At 39.9% G+C, this 21,647-nt stretch overlaps 1 protein-coding gene across 6 annotated transcripts in view; it reads left to right on the forward strand.

Annotated features, from left to right (window-relative positions):
- The window catches only part of PDE1C (phosphodiesterase 1C), a 346,739-nt gene that overhangs the window by 272,411 nt on the left and 52,681 nt on the right, over positions 1-21,647 (forward strand). For all 6 annotated transcript variants that reach the window (XM_075083627.1, XM_075083628.1, XM_075083631.1 and 3 more), the window contains exons 14-17: positions 6,013-6,133; positions 7,350-7,525; positions 12,382-12,678; positions 16,165-16,239. In XM_075083627.1, coding sequence (XP_074939728.1) covers positions 6,013-6,133; positions 7,350-7,525; positions 12,382-12,678; positions 16,165-16,239 — 669 coding nt within the window. The remainder of the gene's footprint in view (positions 1-6,012; positions 6,134-7,349; positions 7,526-12,381; positions 12,679-16,164; positions 16,240-21,647) is intronic.

Raw genomic sequence — 21,647 nt, forward strand, 5'->3', positions numbered from 1 at the left:
TTCTCCAAGGGACCCCATCACAGATTTTTCTGCCTTCGGAAGTTTAGACAGTTCAGCCAAGAATCTGAACTTGAAAAGCCCTATGCAAGCCTAGCGTGGTTGCCACACTCGTAGCATTTACTCTTCTGCAACTCCCAGAAGAGTGGAAATGTGTTTAGAGCGCAGTGCAACTGCTGATGACATTTGTGTTCTGCCAGCAGCTCGGTGGAGGGAAGCATCAGTAAACTTGAAGTGCTGCAGTCTCAGCTAAAACCCATGTTGAGGACTCCTGGACAGAATACACCTGCTGCTGTGGTGGGAGAAGATAAAATCTATCTCCCTCTGGCTGGTGTGGAGGGAAGCACATGTAGACACTTCTCTTTCACATCCCTTCTATCAGTTTTCACAAATGCCCCTCACTCCTCACAAGGAAAAGGAGTTGTGCTTCCCACAGGGTCCCTCTACGCAGAGTTGTGTGTGCTTGGAGACCAGTTTTCCCTGTCCTCTTTTGTGCTCCTTTGCTCAGGAAGACCAGGAGAGCCAAGAGACTTCTGCACCAATGTCCCTTGTGTCAAGCCACTGCAAAATTAATGATGAGTTAAACCATCACCAACACAATTCCACCTTATAAAAGAGGCACTCATCAATATGCAAAGGCAGCTTTATTTAGTCATATACTATTTGTTATTGTATTAGATTTGTGCAGTTTAGTAATGCATTGACATTAATAGGCTACTCTGTATAAGTCTTGTTTTCTAACATTATAAAATTTTTATTTCTCAGTCTGCTGCACATACTGGCAGTGTCTTTCTGTTATGTCTCCTTTGTTAAATCAAAACATCTTATATTTTCTGGCTATCTGCTGAGGTAGGGCTTTCAAAGTTGTAGGCTAGATTCTCGGACAAATAACCTGTTCCCATTCATTTATTTACCTGATTAATAGCCTTAACAAATTGTTCCTTGGAATAGTAATTACTATATTTCTTTGCAAACGAAAGTTCTTATTGAATTCTAAATTGTGCTATTATCTGCAGTAAGCAGCTATCAGTTCCCACAAATAAAGAACCTCTGTCCTTGGTGAAACAAAATTGTGCTCTTAGTTCTCTCAGGGACAGAGCATAGGAATCCTGTTCTGGTGGCTTGACTTGTGGTTGCTGGTTTGCTGCTCTAAGGTCACTGCAGGTGCAAAAACAGTGGGCAAACATTTTTATTAATGAAAGATTTTCACAAATGCAAACTGAAGGATTTTGTCCACAGGAATTAAGCAATCTAACAGCAAAAACTTCCTCAAAAGAGATAATATTTCTCTCTCCTGTTGCTACAGTTTGTGAAGAAATTGTTCAGAGTTTAAACTGATAATTAAAGAAACATGAATATCAAATAATGAACCTGGGTTTTAAAAACCTATTAATGTTAATGCTAATGACCAATTTATCACCCTTTTCCATCATCAATCAAATGAGTGTGGTAAATATTTCTGTACCACAGTGAAGTACAGAAATCAGGAAGGATTCGTGTAATGAAGTCAGGCTGCGTATCAGAATGGGGGAGACAAACAAGCTGTGAAGAAAACCAGGCCAAGACTTGTATCTTCCAACAAGAATATCAGGAATTAAAGCTTCTCTGTCTGCCTCAGACTGTCGGAAGCTTGTTTGACTGGAGATCTGCCTTTGTTGTCATTTTCCTCTTTTGCAGCTCATAAATGTAGGAGCATCCTTTTATTTTTGTCATTTGGCTGGCAAGAAAGAAAATTACAGCTTAAAAAAACATAGGATAAAGTCTGATGGGTGCATTTTTTTTTTTGGTGGTGGGCTTTAGGGAAGCTGTTCTCTAGCCAGTATGTGCTGTGGTGATGTTCTCACGTGGAATGAATGAACATTACGGACATGACTGGAATCCCCCCTCAGCATGCAGTGTTAATTGGTAAAATCATCTTAGTCACTGGGGTGTAGAAATATTTACCACACTCATTCTATTGAAGAAGAAAAGGGATGATAAAATGGTCATTAGCATTAATAGGTTTTAAAACCCAGGTTTTTAATTAGCAAACTAAATCACCATATTTAATCACAGTGTCTTTAGGTAAGAAGTTTTGGGAGGTTCTTGGGAATATGGCATAAGTTACATAATTATTAATAAATTCATAAGTTTTGTTTCTATGATAGCAGATTATGTTTCCCAACTCTATTATAAATCCCTATTTTAAGGTAACATAGTTGAATAACTTCTTCATGTTTTAGGGAATAGAGGAAAAAATAGCACTTATCACAGAAAAGTTATCCTAGGTCTTTGAGTTTGTTTACCTGTGGTCCCTTGTGCCACCTCTGCCTGTCTTTGTTGATATGCAAGACTTCTCCCAGGGAAAACTTGTTTCTTAGATGCTTACACCTGGACCTTGTGTTTATGTGCAAATGTTGAGTATCTCGGGAAGGAGGTTCCACCACCCTGCTGCTGAAGTTAGTGGCACAGTCATGCATTTGATATCAGAGATTTGCATGTCTCAGGGTTGTTAGTGGTGATGGAGCAAGTGGCAGTGGTATTACTTGCTGCGTTGATTTTGGCTGGGGTAGAGTTAGTTTTCTTCATAGCAGCAAGTGTGGGGCTATGTTTTGGCTTTGTGCTGGAAACAGTGTTGATAATACAAAGATGTTTTCATTACTGCTGAGTCAAGGCCTTTCCTGCTTCTCACCCCACTCCACCAGCGAGAAGGCTAGGGGTGCACAAGGAGCAGGGAGGGGACACAGCTGGGACAGCTGACCCCAACTAACCAAAGGGATATTCCAACACCATATGATGTTATGCTCAGCAATAAAACTAGGGGGAAGGTGGGCCAGGAGGCCATTGCATGGGCACTGGCTGGGCATCAGTCAGTTGATGGTGAGCAATTGTTTTCATCTGCATCATTTGCCTTTCTTGGGTTTTATTTCTCTCTCATGTTATTTTCCTTTTCATAACAATTTATTACTACTATTACCACTACTCTATTAATAATAATAATAATTTCAATTATTAAACTGTTCTTATCTCAACCCACAAGTTTTCTCACTTTTACCCTTACAATTCTCTTGCCCCCAACCTGCTGCTGGTGGGGAGTGAGCGAGTGGCTGTGTGGTGCTTAGCTGCCAGCTGGGGTTAAACCACAACAGTCCTTTTTGGCACCCAACATGGGGCACAAAGGGTATGAAATAATTACAGATTGACCAGAGCGTGTTAGAAGGGATTTACATCTGTTAACATTTGCAGGTCATGATACTGATTCATCTGTTCTCAATATTAATTTATCTGATCTGGGCCATGCTCTTTTTTTTGCTGTACATGTTAAAGACTGAGGTTGGCTTTTGCAGTTTGCTGTGCTCTGCAGTAATTAGTGATGTTTTGCCTGGGAGATTTGTTATTAAAACACGGACTTTGACCTTAATTTGGTGTTTGGGCTCTGTACTGAAGCTGTTACTGCACTTTGGGTACCACCTCATGGAGACAATTAGTAATTATACCTCTTCTTCCTTTGAGAGGGTTTTGTGCAGGAAATAGAGAATGACACCTTCACTACTTTCTTCTGAGATGTTTTCTCCCTTGTTACAATAACTTGTCAATATCTTGAATATCCTTGGGTAGTTCTAGTACTTCTGTTGGCATTTCTTGGGAATATTGCTTCAGTTTTAACAAGCAATTTAGGAATATGACCCAGGCTCTGCGAGAGTATGGTCATGGGTGGCACAGCATGTGGGAGAATAAGGGCAGGTATCTCAAGAACTTCCCACCTCCAATGGTCTGAAACTTCACTCCCAAACAACTGCAGGATCCTGATGAAGTGACAGAATGCTTGAAAAAAAAATGCCATACCTATCCCAAAGAGGCACAACTTACCACACCATGTTGGGCCCTGGCCAGCATCTACCAAACACTGCTCAATATTTTGCAACACCCTCGAGAAGAGAGGAAAAACATACCAATAGACCCTATGACTACATCAGACACTTATCAGTCACCCCTATAGCTGAAACAAAACAATTGAAGTGGGAGTCAGCTTGTTTAGTAAGGGATGAAGAAGCTTCTCCTAGGAAAAAGAACTAGAAGAGGCAGCCTATTCTCAGCAGAGCAGTCACAAGAACAGGAAGAGGAAGAAACTGAAATCATAAATGAGACAGAAACCACCCGATCCCTAAGTGAGCTGTGAGATATGCAGAAAGATTTTAGCTGTCAATCAGATGAGCTAATTCTCAGCTGGTTACTCTGATATTGGGGCCAGTAGTCAGGAATTAGAGGGTAAGGAAGCCCAGCAGCTAGGATCCCTTGCAAAGGATAAGGCCATTGACAAAGGGATTGGAAAAAAGGCAGGAGTCCTCAGTCTTTGGCAGTGACTCCTATCAAGTGGGGTTAAACCATGACACTTGCCAAGCAGAAGTGACAAGGTACCATGGTTTGGGTTTCTTTGATCATTAAGAAGTAAAAAATTATTTTGAGTGAAGTGGAATAGAAGAGACATATAGACAGGCAGACACACTCACACATGTAAATCAAGTTCTTATTATCCTCAGGATTCCTGTGGCACTGTTCTCAATCAGTACAATTCCAATGTTTTAAAAAATAGTATGAATTTTGCTGGGATTATCTGGGCGGTGATCTAGCCCACAATTTCCTGTTGTGGCTTTATACTGCATACATTCCTGATTAACTCCCTGGGAGGAGGGAGGGTTTTTTTCCCTAAATGTGGATAGATAAGACTGTCTCAGTGTTATGGAGACACATGATTCAGATGTTCAGATAAGACTGAATGCATATTTTCTCCAGATTTACAGAATGTTAGTATGAAATTCTGAGAACTTGCAAGTAACGTTTTTCGTTTGACTGGGCATGAAAATACATTTAATTACCCATCCTTTCTGAAATTTAGCAAAAATCAGGGCAGAGAAATGGAACTAGAAGGACAACTGCTTTGCACTCAAGATGTGGATCAAAGCATCGGTGAATTGAGGTGTCTGGCCCATGTGGTCTCTTCTCCTTTTATTGTTCTGTTATCACCTAGAATCACCAGGGTCTCTTGTAGAAACGTATCACGACCCAGACAGACAAATGATGTTATGAATGTATGATTAATAGTTGATAATTACCAACTCTTTAAAAATTGTAACATAGGGAAAGATCTGAATCTCAATGAATCCTAAGGCTGTATGAAGCCTTAGGAGTAGGAGGGTTTCAGGACATCATTGTTTTCTTGGCTACCTGCAGCACTAAGAAATTTGCTAAGTGAAGTGCCAGAATGAACATAAGAAATAGCCCTTGCCTCAGGTGAGAATTTAGGGGAAGGTGTAAGGTACTATAAGCTCCTCACTCACATTTTTTTCTGTGCAACTTGGATTTTCCTTCATCTTATGAGCTTGTGCCCAAAGGGACCATCAGTCTGCCCTTCTCAACATTCAAATCAGAGCCCTATTCATCTCTGCTAAACTGTATACTGAAGTAGAAATTACTTGGCCCTTTATTTTTTTCCTTTCCTTATATTAAAAAATGGGTGAGGAAGTATCTAAATCTATCTTTATTATCAATAAGAACAAGCTGGCCGAGCACTGAGGAGAGAATATTCACAGCAACCCACTGATATGCGGTAGGGGAGGTTTGCATGTAACTCCACACCAGCAAAGCTTACTAGTATTATTACTGGTATTATTATTAATCTTCTGCACTTAGAGAGTTTATCTTTGAAACTGGGTTTTATCCAAATCTGATAGGAATTTGGCTTAAATATCACACTCCTCATACAGAACAAGTTCTGATGCATCTGTTTATGTTCTGATTTGCCACAGATTCTTTCCAGTGTTTAAGTAGGTACCTTTTATTGCATGCTATATCCAGGCTCTTGTGTCAGGGATTAATGTATAACTCTGTTTTCCCTTTCTAGTATTTGCCTATTCCTCTTTCAGGTATTATTTTTTTACTCTGTCTTTTACAGTGTGGTTGTCTGCAATCACTGAAGCAGTGATTCCACATAAATCCTCCTCTTGCCTGCTTGACTCTGCTTGTGTTTCTGCTCAGGTTTCATTGATTTCATTGTGGAACCCACTTTTACTGTGCTGACCGACATGACCGAGAAGATTGTGACTCCACTCATTGATGAAGCTTCCCGCTCTGGCATGTCTGGGTTCAGGCGTTCCAGGTGAATAACCGTGCACCCTCTCCCTTGACTCTGCACATGCTGCCATTGCACCCAACTCCCCCAGTTTCCCCTCCACAGTATATGTCTTCCATGTGGCCTAAAGCCCCATATCCACGTTGCTGACACTGCAGCTCACCTTGTGACATGACTTTGTTGCAGGGAAACTCCAGCCCAGGGTAGGGCAAAGAGGGAGGCTGGCATGAACCTGAGCCATGCCTCCAAAGGCAGTGAGCACAAATGGTTGTAGCCATGCGATCAGGTGAACTTTAGTACTCTCTTAGTCACTGATGTCAAAGAGAAGGTAGAGGGAGTCGTTGAGAGGCACTCATTTCTTCATGTCTAGAAGTATAAATGGGATTAAACAACAAAAGAGGACTGGGAAGTATAAGCACACTTCAGTGATAGTGTTTAGGGTTACGGAAATGTCACCACCAGAATTCATCTGGAGTTCAGGTGTACGGAGCCTTGGCCCGTTCAACCCACTCTGCTGTTGTAGAAAAACTACTCTTTTAATAATTTCATGGACAGAGTATTTCTTGGGATTCAAATGCTGTGTGGCTAGTGCTCCCTAGAGTAGGTCTACCAAGTCAGGATTCCCTCTCCCAAGTGACTTCTTTACTCTTGGGCTGTTACACGAAGAGCAAGCACTAATATCTTTCTGTGTCAGTTACCTTGCTGCCTTTCTTAAAATGTGCACAATGAAGTGTCCGTCCTTGAAAGACAACTGTAGGGTCTGGAGATGAAATGAGTTCCTGATTTCAGCCTCAACTGAGGTCACCAAGCCCTGAACAAATGTTGGTCTCCTGACCTGTGCCTAATGGCTCCCATTAGTAAATTTTGGGAGGCTCCTCCACTGACATACTTGATTTCTAGAATTTTCTGAATCTGATGAATATTTAGGGAGTGAAGATGCGTAGTAAAGCTAATGGCAGTGCTTTGAGTGATTCTATTTCTTAGGGACTTTGGATACCAAAAAATAGGCAGGGAAAAGCTTCCCTTTTTTTCTAATACTGACTCAGGTTGTGCTGTTTGCTTTAAGAATGGTTGCCCTGGGGTGGGAGCAAGAGAGAGGAAGATGAAGGATTCAAGCTTAGTTCTTGGTTTTTCCTGGTTGACTCTGTTAAGCTATCTAGACTTACAGTCATTATTTCTTCTTAGCTGTATTTGGGTATATGGGATACTGATTTCTTCTGTGTTTTGTGATCTTGTGTCCCAGTCTGAATAGCATTAATCCCTCCGACGTTAAAAGATCAAGTGTCAAGAGCACTGGGTCCGAAGGAAGTGCCTCACTCAACTGCTCCATACTCACTGTGGACTTCAAATGTTTTAAAGCCACCTGGACGGAGGTGGTGCAGCAGAACCGTGAGAAATGGAAAGCGCAAGCCACCAAAGGTAAGAGCCAGGCTTCTTAGTGAAAGAATAAAAATTCTTTTAAGCTCTTCTTCAATCAAATTATTCTCCAAGTAAGCACTATTAGTTTGAAAGAATCTGCTTTTCAAGGTCAACAACCTACACTGAATTAAAAAAGATAGGAATATTGTGACTCATCTGTGCCTTATACTCTTATGTGGTGTATGTGTACATAATGAAGAGGATGTGGACACTGGGAGGAAAAAAAATAATTGTAAGGGGGGTCCCCTAAAGTCATGAATCAGACTCAGAGCTATTTTTGCATAGGATCAGCATTTGTAGAGATAGGTTATCAGTTGTTCACTGTTAAGATTGAAAGAGGTATGGATGATAGTTCAGGGGAGAAGGACAGGATATTCTGGGTTCACAGCTGGTTTCATATTTCTGGTGATGACTTGGATAATGAATTGGGAAGTATGCTGCAAATGCTCATGATACCATCAATCTGGGAAGGACTGCAAACATTTTAGAAGAATATGAGGACTGTGTTGGCTGCAAGTTGACCAGGTTCAATATTGTCATGCTATTAAAAAAAAAAACTAAAAAACCAAACACACACACCCTCCCAAAAAAACCAAAACCAAAACCGCAAAGCAGACCTTGCTCCTAAGGCCCCTCTGGCATTCTTCCTGTCTTCTCAGTGGTAACAAGGCCCCCACAACAGTGCTGTGTCCAGTTTTGGCCACTGCAGTTCAGGAAACAATATGGACCAGTTGCAGACAATAGAGAGTACAGCAATGCAAATGATGATAACTGTTGTTTATAGCTGAAAGCAATTTTCTGAAGATTACTGCAGCTGCCAAATGAGGGAGCTTTTTTTTTTATTCAAATATCCTGGGCTGTTAAGAGGAGAAAAAAATTGGCAGGTGATTATAACCTGATCAGAGGTTAGGCATTGGCAAATCTCTATGGTTGGAGATCTTTCAGAACTAATGAGAGCCATCTGTTGAGACTGACTTGAGTATAACTGCCCCTTGCCCCCAGAGGCTGAATGGTTGCCCAAGGTCTCCTTGAGCCCTGGTGTCATTTAGACAAGCTTTGGAACCAAAAAAGGAGGAGTGTGTCACTAATTAATTTTTTTTTCTTCATGAAACTGTTTGTGATACAGGTTTCTTCTCTGAGCTGAATGCTTGCTACTCAAACCCTTATTTAATGGAATTGTATTTGACCTAAACGGGAGGAGTTTTATTTTAATGTATTATATGGCAGTGGCTTCAGGAAGATTTGGCATAGTTCTCCTATTTGCCAGAGCAGCTTGTTCCTCTCCAACTGAAAGGCCTGTCTAAAGGTGCAGGAAAGCATGCGTTATTATCCAAATTAAATTTTCCTTTGCAATTAAAGCTTGCCATTCAGGAAAAGCCTTTCTAGGCTTTCCATGAAAATGAAGACAAAAGCATACTTAAAAATCTGCTTATTTTCCAGGGGCTTTTTTTTTTTAGCCTTTTTTTTTTAATTGGTATTTACTATTTCATGGCTCTCTCTGGACCAAGCAAATTAAAGCTAACCAAACGAGGAAAGCATTTAACATGGTCAGTGTCTCACAGTATAAGAGCGTTGAGTGAATGAAACCAATGCAGTTAACTAGTTTTAAGGATTCGATTTCAACATGTACCATACATATTTGCTTGTCTGCTAAGGATCTACTAGATAAAAATCCTATATGCAACAGAGACCTGTGGGGAAATAAATAAAACATACCTTACATTTAACCTAAAACAAATATATAGTGTAGGTCATAATAGATTCTGGCTATTTAACTTGTAAATGTGCTTTGTACCCACTTGCTGTGACTGCTTTACATAAAGACTTTTTTCTAAATGTGCACACATAAATGTCAAGTTATGATTCAAGTGGATGTGCACACATTGCTTAACTAATGCTGCTACTGGTAATACGTATCAATGCCGTATTTCATGTCCATTCTTCACATACTATCCTTATGATAAGTGTTTGGTTACTAATACTTTAGCTGGAGAGGAAAATGTTTTATTTTTAATTGCCTCATAAAAAAATCCTTATAGCAGCTCCTGAGGGTAGCCGATGGAAGAATTAGTTGATCACTTGAAAGCAGAGAGCTCACCACTCTGCATTATTAGACACAGGAGCCCTTGAGTAGGTAATTTCATCTTTACCTTTCTGACCATGTTTAGCCCTGAAGAGTTGATTTACATCTTATATTCATATTTTACATGATTTAGTTTTTGCCAAACTTCATCACCAATAACTTGGATCAGGGCCTTGATTTATGGGTCAAAGATTCAGAAAGCAGTCTCAGCCTCTGTTCCTCTGAATTAATTGACTTTCACATAATTTCTGTGTTTCTGAGAGCATTTAACAGTACAAGCATACATATTCTTTTATCCTGAGAGATTTATACAAATGTATGGTTCAGCATACCCTTGTATGGGCTGGGGACTAAGGAACTTGCTTGGAGTCTGGAGCCCTCGCATCAAAACCTTTGCTCACTTGCTGTCTTTCTCCTGACTTGCAGCAAGTCTTTGCATACCCCTCCAACTGCCTGACCTGTGTTAGCCATATGCAGCAGGGCCTGCCGCACAGCAGGCATTTCAGTTGCCAACCCCCGTCAAGCCAGTGTCTTGCAATGCATCAAGATGCTCTGCCAATAAAAATAAGAATTATTAAGAGAAGACAGATAAAGCATTTAACTGTTGATTGACAACAAATAGCAACTGAGGATCAGAAGGGAAGGAAACCCATCTATTATTACTATTACTAATATTATTATTAAATTATTTGTAGAATGCTGTATTCCCTTTGGTGATGGCGTTGCCCCTAGAAGCATCAGTGAGCTGTTTTTATCCTGAGTGTGGTATTTATAGAAAATTTCTCGTACTGTGTGGGCAAAGTAAGTGGGTTTATTACTGATCTCTTTTTGCTTAAAAGATCATAATTAAATAGCTACAAATTTAAAAATGGAATAAACAAACACCCTGATGTGCAAAGCACCATTTAGATAAAGTATTTTCTGGCACTAATTTTGACAAGAGGCACTCGTCCAATGGTGCTGTGGCAAGCCCCAGTCTCCTGAGCCCAATCTCTCTCCTGTGGTTCAGGTGCAAAATGCAGCACTTTTTTTTCAGATCTGTAAATGAGAGGAATCCTTCTGTGTACCATGAGACTTCAGGGAAAATATCAACATGCGTAGCTGAGCTATCTATGGAAGCTACCATAGATTTCTGGAATGATTAATAAAGTGAGGGAGGCTCATATCTAATTTAATTATATTTTCATGTGAACCATAATTTATTCATTTATAAATTAATTAACTTTAGTTAGCTGCTGGCAAGGAAATATAGATTGGCATTTCTTATAAAGACGGCTTTCCCCCTTTCTGTCTTGTATCCCATCGGTACCTTTTTCTCAAAACTGGTTCTGATTCACTCATAAGAAGTATTTGACAAGACACTTAGAAAAGCTGGTGTAATTTTTACTCACTGGCCAAGACCCTGCTCCTGTAAGGAGCAAAATATCTTCCCTATAGGTGTAAAGAATGCTTCCGTAGGACCAAGGTAGACTTTATTCAGTGTTTTGTAAGATCTGTTCATCTGCTCATCAGCTTACACCGTCTCTCAGAAAACAGGAGATGCATCTATTTGTGATTCCTGTCACAATTAAAATGCAATTGGTTGTCCATGATGGATATTGCAGACCCAGAAATCTTGCACACAGGCATAGGGCAGTCACATATGAATACTGAGACTCAATACGGGTATAGATATGCTCTGAAGCTGTGTAAGCTTACAGGTTCCAGACTGCATGTGTGTTGAGCTACTCAGCTGCTTTTGCAGATTAATTCTCTGTTGATCATGGAAGAGGGAGAGAAAATTATGGAGTCTCTGCCTAGAGTCTGGGTGCACCCAGCCAGGTTTATTAGCTTGAGGATTGCACCGAGTGACTGTGGTTGTGTCCTGCTTTCCAGTGCAATGCAGAAGGCCACACAGAGCCTTTGCAGCTGAGTCTGTGGGGGTGTGCTGCACCCAACCTGCACCAGAAATGTAGTCATCTCAACACCTGGAGCCAAAGTAATTTGCAGCCTATGTTATAAGTATGTGTTGCATCAGGACCCAAGGTTTGGATAAGAACAAGAGCAGTGTCTTGAATGGGGGAAACCGGCTTCTCTGTGATTTTTTTTTTTCTGAATGACAATATGTTGAGATGCTGCAGTTGTTCAATACTCACTTTTGAATTTTTACCTTTGCATATTTGTGATTGTAAGGCTTTTTGGGATGGAAGGGCAAATGCTAGTAGCAATATATTAGTCTGCCAAGGAAGGACAGAGCCATGAAGAAAGGATAACAGGAAGTGGAAGAGAAGAGGTTAGGAAGGTGGCATTGGAAGCAACCTGGAACAAGCGAGAAAAAAATAGATATCAAAGAACCAAGACTTTTTATGTGCTTAGAGTTACATGGTACGGCATGAGATAAACTGAATGTCATTTGACTGATTGTTGTGTGTCAAAAATGAAACTAACCTTGGCACCCTTACAGCCTTCAAGAGCTAATATCTCTTTTTAATTTACCTTTTAAAAATTCCAAGGAACCACGTTTCCAAAGGTGAACTTTATGTAGTAAAAAAAAGACATGCACATAATATACATTTAGGCCAACATGGGATTTTTTTTTCAGAATACTTCCTTAAATGTACTCCTCTGCTCTTTTTTCCTTGTCAAGTCAATTCTTACATTTGTTTAAGTAAAAGCTGTTTGCATGTAAAAAGCTGAAGTAGATTTAGATTTGTGAGTTGTATCATTCTTGTCAAATTTACTGATAATCATGATTTCTTTCCTTGTTCTGCTTCTCTGTTTGCTGAGGATGCAGAAGAAAAAGCTAAGAAAGAAGCAGAAGAAAATGCTCATCAGGGAACAGATGAAAAGAAAACAGATGAAACGGATGAGAACAAACCAGCTGAAGATGCCACAGCAGCAAAGACAGAGAACAGCAAAGAACCAAATCCTGGGGAAAACAAAAGCACAGATTCCAGTAAGAATCATGTAAATGGGACTCGGCAAACTGGGGTGAACAAACACGAAGCCTCTCAAGGGAAAAGTGCACCTAGGACAGATAAGGAAACAGACTCTCATGCAGTAGGAGAAGAGAAACAGCATGTCCAGAATGGTGAGTTCTCTTCAAGTGAAATGTGAATCCAGCCCTAAACCCAGTATCTCAATGATGGGGCACCTGATGTCCTGAAAAAGGATGTCCTGAAAAAGGATGTCCTGGGCCCAGAGCCTCTTCTTGGACATTGTCATAGTCACCGGCATATGGGAATTGGTATCTGTAAATTAACTCCCAAGTAGTGTTCTTCCATAAAAGATGGGGTTCATCATACCTGCTTGGACACTTCTGGAGAAAAGAGAAAATTACTTTTCTCATGGAAATGAAGCAGCCTGTTACGATATACACTTAAAAGATGAAACAAATATTATTTGTTCAAGGAACAGCTTCATTGCTTGGGTAACTGACAGAAGAGAAGCTAAGGTTGGCTTGTAAACCCTTTTTAAGGCCAATTAAATGTATACTTGAACAGAGTCTCAGATATAAATATGTTTTGGGACAGAGGATTTTTCCTTCTCTCTGTTTTAAAGAATTATTTTATTTTTGCTTCCTTTGCTGAGTTTTTTTTTTTATTAGGGCAGTTGCAAGCCTGTTTTTGGACATTTTTATTTTGTCAGAAATTTTATTCCACTGTTTAAGTTATTATAGAACTGAGTTAAAATAAGAATCACATTTTGCACCCAAAAAAGGTGGGAAAATGTTTTAAAATTGCATTAAACATTAAAAAAAATCATTAGACCCATGAGAAAAGATCAGTGGTGCCTTGATCTGTCTAATTTCACTGCCTTTCCCTCCCTAGCTCCTGCTCCCTGAAGCAAAAAATGGCAGGACAGCCACATGTGACTTGTCACAAACTTGGCTAGTATCAGCCAGTCTAAAACCAGCAAAAAACTCAGACTTGGAAGCATCCTCTTAGAAAAAGCCTGAGTGAGTATACAGGCTTTGAAAGTCCCAGGCTCAGGCAGTGAGTTTAGATGGCAGCAGAGGCAGAAGTTCTGTTTAAAACATTCCTCATGATTCTCATGTATTTGTCTTGGCTGCTGGCCTTTCCCAGTGATCCCTTCATCATTAGGGTTTTTGGTTGTTATTTTTTTTTAGATTGGAATGAATGTGGGGATCTGAGCTGTTATGCTCTGTTACGTATGGGATTTTTCTTCAGACAGTGTTAGGCAGGTGAATAGGAATGGGCTCCCCAAGGAGACAAAAAGGTTGAAGACAAGCGAAATCCCAGTTAGACTGCATCAGTCTTTTCTTCTGAAATCCTTCGTTTTACATGCTTCTAACAATACGGGGGTTAAGTGTGCTCTAGTGATTTTGACAGTACCTTTTTCTGCAATGTCTCTCTGCTGCAGGTGTCAAAAATGCTTTGAAAGGAATTATAATGATTTCTTAAAATTAGTGTCTTCCGCAAGGAAAAGAAATTCTGCTCCTTAATTTATGGGAAAAGGCCTTTTTGAGGTACAGTCACTGCAGAGTCTTTGGAGACTGATGAAATCTTAACATTCACATCTCTGGGTTCACCACAGCTTCCTTTATGCCTAGATGTTAATATCTCATCGTAAAGTATTTGCCTTATTATTTCTCTGCCTTTCTAATCCCTTTCAAAAAGATCATTATGATCATCATTCTGCTCTGCTGCTGGCAGTGTGGCAGGGTACGTATTACAATCCTCAGAAGTGCCCTATTCATAATACGTTATATTCAATGAAAAGTTCAGAAATTGTGTTGTCAGATGAGTTCGAAGTCTCTCTCAGACACTCACTGCTGGTGTGCTTTGTCAGAGAGGCTGTGGAATAATGTATGTGTGGGTGTTCATCATCTTTTCCTGCATGCACGTAGGGTCAAGCAACTTCTTTATGCAGTGGTCAAATAAAGCATTATTAGCTCATCATTACCACCAGCCATATGATGGTGGAGGAAATGCGAGAAGACTTTTGCGCTTTGCTAGATACATTTTCATTTCATTTCCTGAAGACAGTGTCCTTCTTTTAGAGGCCACCTTTGTCAAGCAGACACCTCAACCCTGCTTGGAGCTGCTCGTACGTCTCTGTTCAAGGAGCCCGAGTCAGTGGCAGTGTGATCAGCTGAGGAGGTTGCTGCTTGTCCTGTATCACCTTGTTTTCATTTTTTTCTCACTCACACTGAACTTAGGAAGAAAAGCATGAAGAAGTTTTGGCTCTGGATGAGAACTGAACAGGACATGTTTTTTCCATCTTGTTAAATATTTTAAGATTTGAAAACCATTCCTCTTTTATGCGATGATGAAACTTAATTGGAGAGAGAGTTTAATCCTCTGTCAGCCAAGAATAACAAATATTCTAGTGGTTAGGGCAAGATGTGGAAGAGGGAGACTTTGCTTCTCTACAATGTCTCTTTTTTTGAGCTGCTTCAAAAATAAGTATCCACTGGCCATGACTATTTTGAAGGCAGATCAGATCCTCTTTAACACATAATACCTATAATCTTGATCCAGAGGCTGTGAAGTCGTTATAGTAACAAAAATAGTAATCCAAATGGAATAAGCATTACTTTAATACAGCCCTGTAACATACTTCACATTTACGAAATTCTAAAGTGAGACTTTTACAGCTTTTTGTGGTGAGGTCTGAGTCACAAATTCACTGCTAGTCCTCCAGGGGAAAAGGACAAGCTGCCTGCTCCCATCTGGGCAGGCTGCTGTTGCTTCTGTGGACATCTGAAGGAAGGACACCTTCTTTGCTGCTGTTTGGACACTGCAGCTGAAAGAGCCCTGTTCTGCTAGAGGTTTTCCTATAGGTTATTTTTCCCTTGATCTTGCGTTTGGCATTCTCATTAAATGAAGGGATGGTCTGGGAAGGTCTGATGTGCTCTCCTATATGGCTGATAAAGGACAGAAAATTAGACTGACTCTGGTTAACCTTCCTAGATTCATAAAATACACCCCAGCTCAAGTTGCCATGTTCATTCTGCATCAACCATTGCTCTGCCAAAGGCCTTGCTTTCCTGGTTTGCTATAGGGACTCTCAAACCAGTGATCAATGTTAGGATGATTGTTTGTCCCCTGGTACTGTCATCGAAGGACCAACCCAAACCAATCTGTGGATAAAGAAACTGGTAAGAGAAAGTAAGACAAAATTATATAGGACTGTTTGGGATATCTAAGGTGATTCTTTAATGCAGAGACTTATGATGAAATCTTGCTGGGTCTTAGTCCTTTAAAAGCATAAATATTTCAAAGTCCTGATTTCAAAATGAAGGTTGTGCTCAGATTTTTAATGGCCTACATACAACCAGAGCGAGTATGAGTTTGCATGTGCACTTAAAAAGGTGTTAACAATTAGAATACATTTAAAAGTAGACTGTAAAGCTTGATTTTCTGTAGGAGCTGGATTAATTTTGCCTGATGCTGTATTCTGTGGAAATGTGTTAATCCAGTTCCTTGTGAATTCAGACCTTTTCTCTTAAGGAACATCTCCTTTGGGTGTTGCAATTTGATTGAGTTACAGGCATTAATAAACTGCAGTCTGCATTAAAATGCTTATTGTGTTTCCTATTGCTTCTTTCTAGGTGAATTAAAGGAAGACAATAAGTTGGACAAAAAAGATCAGTCTAGTGTGGGGGATGAATCAAAGAAAACAGATGGTAAGAACAACATTTTATTATACTTTGTCACCCTTTTTTATATGCAACCTATTGTTTCCTAAACATCCACAGCTTATTCTAAAACAAAAATATTGTGTGGTAACCAGAAACAGACTTAACAGAAACAGTCATTAGACTCAACAAAAGCCATTGGGGCATTCTGGGGGAAAATCATCCCTTTCACCTAATGCCTGGCACCACTTAGTTGTTCTGTGTTCTGTTGGTAAGCCTTATCCATCAATTTTTGTGCATTGCCTGCAAAAAAAAATCCTGGATTATTAGAGTTGCTTAATAGGAGATGCAGATTTGTGGGGTTCTATCCTTCTGACTTTCTTTGGGACATATTCTGCTCTCTGTTAGGACAGACTGCATGGGAGATGCAAAAAACAGAGCTAAGAAAAAAGCTGCACAAGGTGTCCCTGTTTTTCATGATTGCATGTTATAGTACGCCAATACAAACACAAAGGTTTCTTGACTTAATTGTCTGAGGGGGAATTTGCCAAGCACTGTCGAACCACAGCTGCGGGAAGCAAGCAGGAGTGAGAACATCAGCATAGAGTTCCTATTAAGGATGCTATGTAAAAGGGAAGTTGCTGAAACATTGTTGAACTGAAGCAATCCCAAGCAATAAGACGGTTTCTTGGGCATCTGGGAATAATTTCAAATGAGTCTGAGCGTAGTGTAGAGGTCCACAGACATTTTAGTAGCCTCAGCAAAGTGGAAACATGGCTGTAACGTCTATGGCATTTTTATGCTTTTGCACCTTCTCAGCTGTGTACCAGAGTCTGAGATAGTGTCTGAGCCCATGTTGCTCCAAAAGCGATTGCTAAAGTATTAGGTAGCAAAATAAAGAGAAACAAATCTTAGAGCTAACATTTTCTTTGTGATGTCTAAGTGGAACCCACTGAAACACAGCTATTCCTAAAAGTAAATAATACAGTCCTTTGTTTTGATAGTCAAGAAAGACAACCTCTTAGCAAGTACTACAGTTTAGAATGATACTATGCTTTCTTTTATTGCTTCCTTTTAAGAAATTACCTAAAATTCCTATTGCTCTAGCAAAGTGCTAAATAAGAAAATGTAATACCTTAACTGAAAATGTAGAAAAATTCATCTAGGAGCATGTATTAATTTCAGACACATAAATATATACGTTTATAAAGAGGCACCTTAGCAACAATTGTTTAGGAAAATTCGATTATTTTGTTAAGAGGTCATATTATTTACACACTTGAGTTAAATGTCTGTCGGGAAAACAGTCTTGAACAAGTACCATTCAGAACAAATTAAGCACAAATATTCAAATAACATGCAACTCTTCAGATGTTCATGAATATGTGCAGTGCTGTATGTAACTACCAAGGCCCCAGAAGAATTAATGGGCAGAATGGTTACTCTCCCCACTGCAGTGGGTGATGGCTGAGGCGCGGCTGTGCTGGAAGGCTGCAGCCCTGGCAGGATGAGGTAGACGCAGAAAGACTGGAGTTTCTTTAGAAGGACTCCGGAGCATCAGCCCAGCCAAGAGAGTAGACCCAGGAATCCCATTTTCTGTAAGAAAATGTTCTGTTTATCCCCTTAGGGAAAAGACCAATACCATGGGACCAGTTGATTACAGTGGATAAGCAACTGTAACCAAGCAAGGACAATTTGTAGACTGAATGTTTTTCATTCAGACGCTGTACAGAGAGATTATAGCTAACGATGTCTTTGACAGAAATCAGGAGAAAAATTGTGAATGGTGTGCCTTAGAAAGGAAAGTGCTAGGGTGGTGCTTCTGTTTTGACAAATACTGCGCAACCTGCTCTGTCCATCACTCACCCCAGAGCAAATCTGCTTACCAGGCATGTGAGGGATGTGGAGAAAGGAACATTATCCATGGATAATACATAGCTGTTCGCAGACTACTGAAACGTTTACCCGAACATATGCTTTCTCATGTGCCAGTACATGGTCTTGCAGATGCTGGAAAAAAAGATTAAGCAGGGGAGTTAGAAAGATTGAGGTTACAGCTGTAATGCACTCACCACATGTAGTTTGCCTGGACTTTTTGCAGGGTCAAGGGTCCTTGGGTTTTACAGCCTCTGTTCAGTCTGTAGCTGGGGTGTATTCATATTAAACGTGTGGCCGTTTGTGTAGATTTACCATGAGGTCTTCAGCTTTCTCACCACCACCCATTAGCATCAGCTAGAGCCCTGTACCCAACTGAAGTCAGCCTGCTACCCTGTCCTACTGTGCAGGCATCCTGCACCCTGAGGAGAAAGCCGCAGACTATATGTTGCATAAATCTTTGCAGGATCTATGTCCAAGTTGCTTTTTAAGCATACACAAATGAAGTTATTGTAATATCTTGTTATTGGAATACATACATGCCAAAATGTTGCTAATATATTTGTCCTTCTACTACATGGGGAACCAAGTGGCCAGGGACACATAGAATAACTGTCTGATGTGGACACGAAGACATTGAAGCTGCGTGTCTACCCTGTTATCACAGGTGTGAAAGGTAGCTTCTGTGTTAGAGTTACCTTGAAGCTACCCAAAAATAATTAAGTGGATATGCCTCCAGAAACAGGGATCAGCTCGCCGAGACAGGGAGGAGCTACATATGCATCTAGCCAGAGCTTCATACGACTGAGGCTATCCATACTAAAGCCAACTACTTTACAGCTAGCTTGAGGATGGCTAGGTAAGATGTAGTCATGCCTTAGACTTTGATCTTAACTGCTTCAAACTCCCGTGCAAGTCTCTTGAATGTAGGCTAGTCTCCTTCTCATGTTAATCTGATCTTCATATTATTGGCTTTCTTCTGTGGGAAATACTGCTTGTTACTCAGTATTTCCCTTTTTTTCAGCTCCAAGAAAAGAGATATGGGGCTGCCATTTCCCACATAAAGACACAGCCCTATCAAAGACATCATCAGCACAAGTAGTTCATCAAATGTTTCCTGTGGAATAGAATATTATTAAACCATTCTGGAAAAAAATTATTTTCCTATGTGAAATAGTTGCTTTTCAACACTTCCAATGGAAAATTATAAGCAGCCACATGGAAATAATTTTTATTTACATTCACAAACTTTCTTTATTGCAATTCTTTTCTCCTCACAAAAGTGACAAAAAATAAGAAAATTATTCCTCCTCATTACCACTTTCACAGATTATCTCTACTACCTCCTTATTTTTTCCTACTGAGAAAAGATTCTTCAGTCTTAATACAAACTTTTCAGTGCAACCCTTTGTTCCAGGGACCAAAACGCAGGTTATTCAAGTATTCTTTTTCAGCTAGCATTTACAGACAAGTGAAAGGTTCTTTTTTTGTGTTTGTCCTGAGAACTTATTTTTCTAGTGGTAAAATGCACATTTGCAGGTTATAACACAGAAATATACGAGGTGTATGTATCTTAAACAGCTAGTACATACAGAGAAAGCCTAACGTGCCCTGGGTATTTGTGATGAGCAATGCTCCCACCTCGTGGTCAAAACACAACCCTGCGTTTTGACAGGTCACAGTTTCAATAATACATTCCTCTATGCAGTGCAACATCATATAACGTAATGTAATGTAACGTAAACGCCTTTAAAATATACAAACTACATGAAAAGTTCATAACAGGCTTACCAGAAATTTATTTTTTAGCTTGCTTTATTTTGATTTTGTTGAGCTATACTGTTGCTTAGCAGTAGTTAAAAGGCTTTACTGTATATTCTATACAATGTGCGTGCCAACATGTAAAGCTGGCTTTTGGTCTTAGTTTTTCTCAGCAATCATTCCTTGATCAGCAAGTGGAAAATTCCCTGATTATAAAGGAAAAGTACAGGGGCTTAATATCTTCCTGCCCCAGTTGTCCCCAAAAATCAAGTGGCAGATTAGCTGGCACAGAAAGTTGTTATCTGAGAATGCCTTTGGTATAGGAACATCGTGGTGTGAAGGAGCCATGATGATGGCTCCACAGTTACCCCAGACATAGTTGAATTAACAAGATCATTCCCAGCTTCATTTAAGGAGAATGCAGCTTTTTGCAAAGCTGTTCAACCGCTTAAGAATTGTCAGTCTTTGCAGCCACCTGCAGATACGGTTTTCATGTGTGTTGATCTAGCCAAGACCACTACAGAGCGATGAACACCAAGTAGACGACTTCTGACAAAACCCTGCTCATGTAATCTGCATAATGCCAATGTTGTTTTAGAACAGGTTACTCAAGCATATAAATGAGCAGCATTTGTCTATATCTTCTTGAGAGAGGTAAAAAGGTAAATTTCAGGTCATATAAATAATGGTGCAATTTCTATTTGTATTCCAAAAGATTGGCTGATTTATCCATTATTGTCGGAACAACAAAGCCCATGTTGGTTTGTAAGACAAACACATTGGATTCTCCCTTGGTGCTTGTTAGCGCTGTTGATATTATATGTCAGAATCCAGCAGCAGTGGCAAATCGGAATTACAATAGTCTGAAACTACTCCTAAAGACAATTTCCTTCCTTTTCTTACTTCTTTTTATGGCCGGTTATTTGAATTACATTAAAAGTTATTGCCCCAAGTTAGAAACCAGAAAGCGTTGTACTGATACCTTCTGGAAAAGCTTGCTTGAAAGCATGAGGCCATTTTGCTGTCCAAAAAGACGTATTTCACCATAACTTGTCTCTGCTGAACAATTGCTCCATACTAGTGCAATATAGGATAACTGGAGGGGGGAAAGGCTTCTGTGCTCTTTAAAATCCTTTTTGTACTCTTTTTAAAAAAAATGAGTGTGCCTACTTTAGCAAGTGGCACCTGAGGCAAGCTGGAATTTGCATAGAGGGATGTACTCTGAAGAAGGTTTTATGCATTTTTAATATCAAATAGAAGATGAACATGATGTGATGTGATCTTTGAAGCTAGATACAAAATACATTGTTATCATCCTGACCTCAGGAACATTACAACACCATGGCCTGCACTCTTGACTAGAATATGGGGAATATGTAGAAAGGTACCTTGTATAATTATGCAGATGATTTTGCAGCTTGTCTGTTTTGTGAGTGTGTGTAACTCTTACGGAAAGCGCCTGGTTTTCCTTAGAGACTTTAATGTATCTCTTTTTTAGCCTGCTTTCCAATGTTCAGGCCATGCCAGGTAGTTAGAAAGTCCTTAGGATGCTTGATTGCTTTTTGCTTCTACTTTACGTGAAGTCACAGGTATGTGACAAGTTTAAAAATTGGAAATAGCCTTTGGCTTGATTTCATATTTAAGTGAATATTTGGAATATTTGGGATATTCATTGCAGACACATGGTGAAAAAACATTCACTGTAGGTACTTAAATGGGTTTTTTGAGCGGTTAACTTTACAGGGAACATTTTTTCAGGTTACCTTTGGTGCTGTAAAAATAATTCTGTTCACAGATAGCTTATGGACGCATTGCTCCTC

Source organism: Phalacrocorax aristotelis, chromosome 2, assembly GCF_949628215.1.
Source record: "Phalacrocorax aristotelis chromosome 2, bGulAri2.1, whole genome shotgun sequence".
Classification (NCBI taxonomy): domain Eukaryota; kingdom Metazoa; phylum Chordata; class Aves; order Suliformes; family Phalacrocoracidae; genus Phalacrocorax; species Phalacrocorax aristotelis.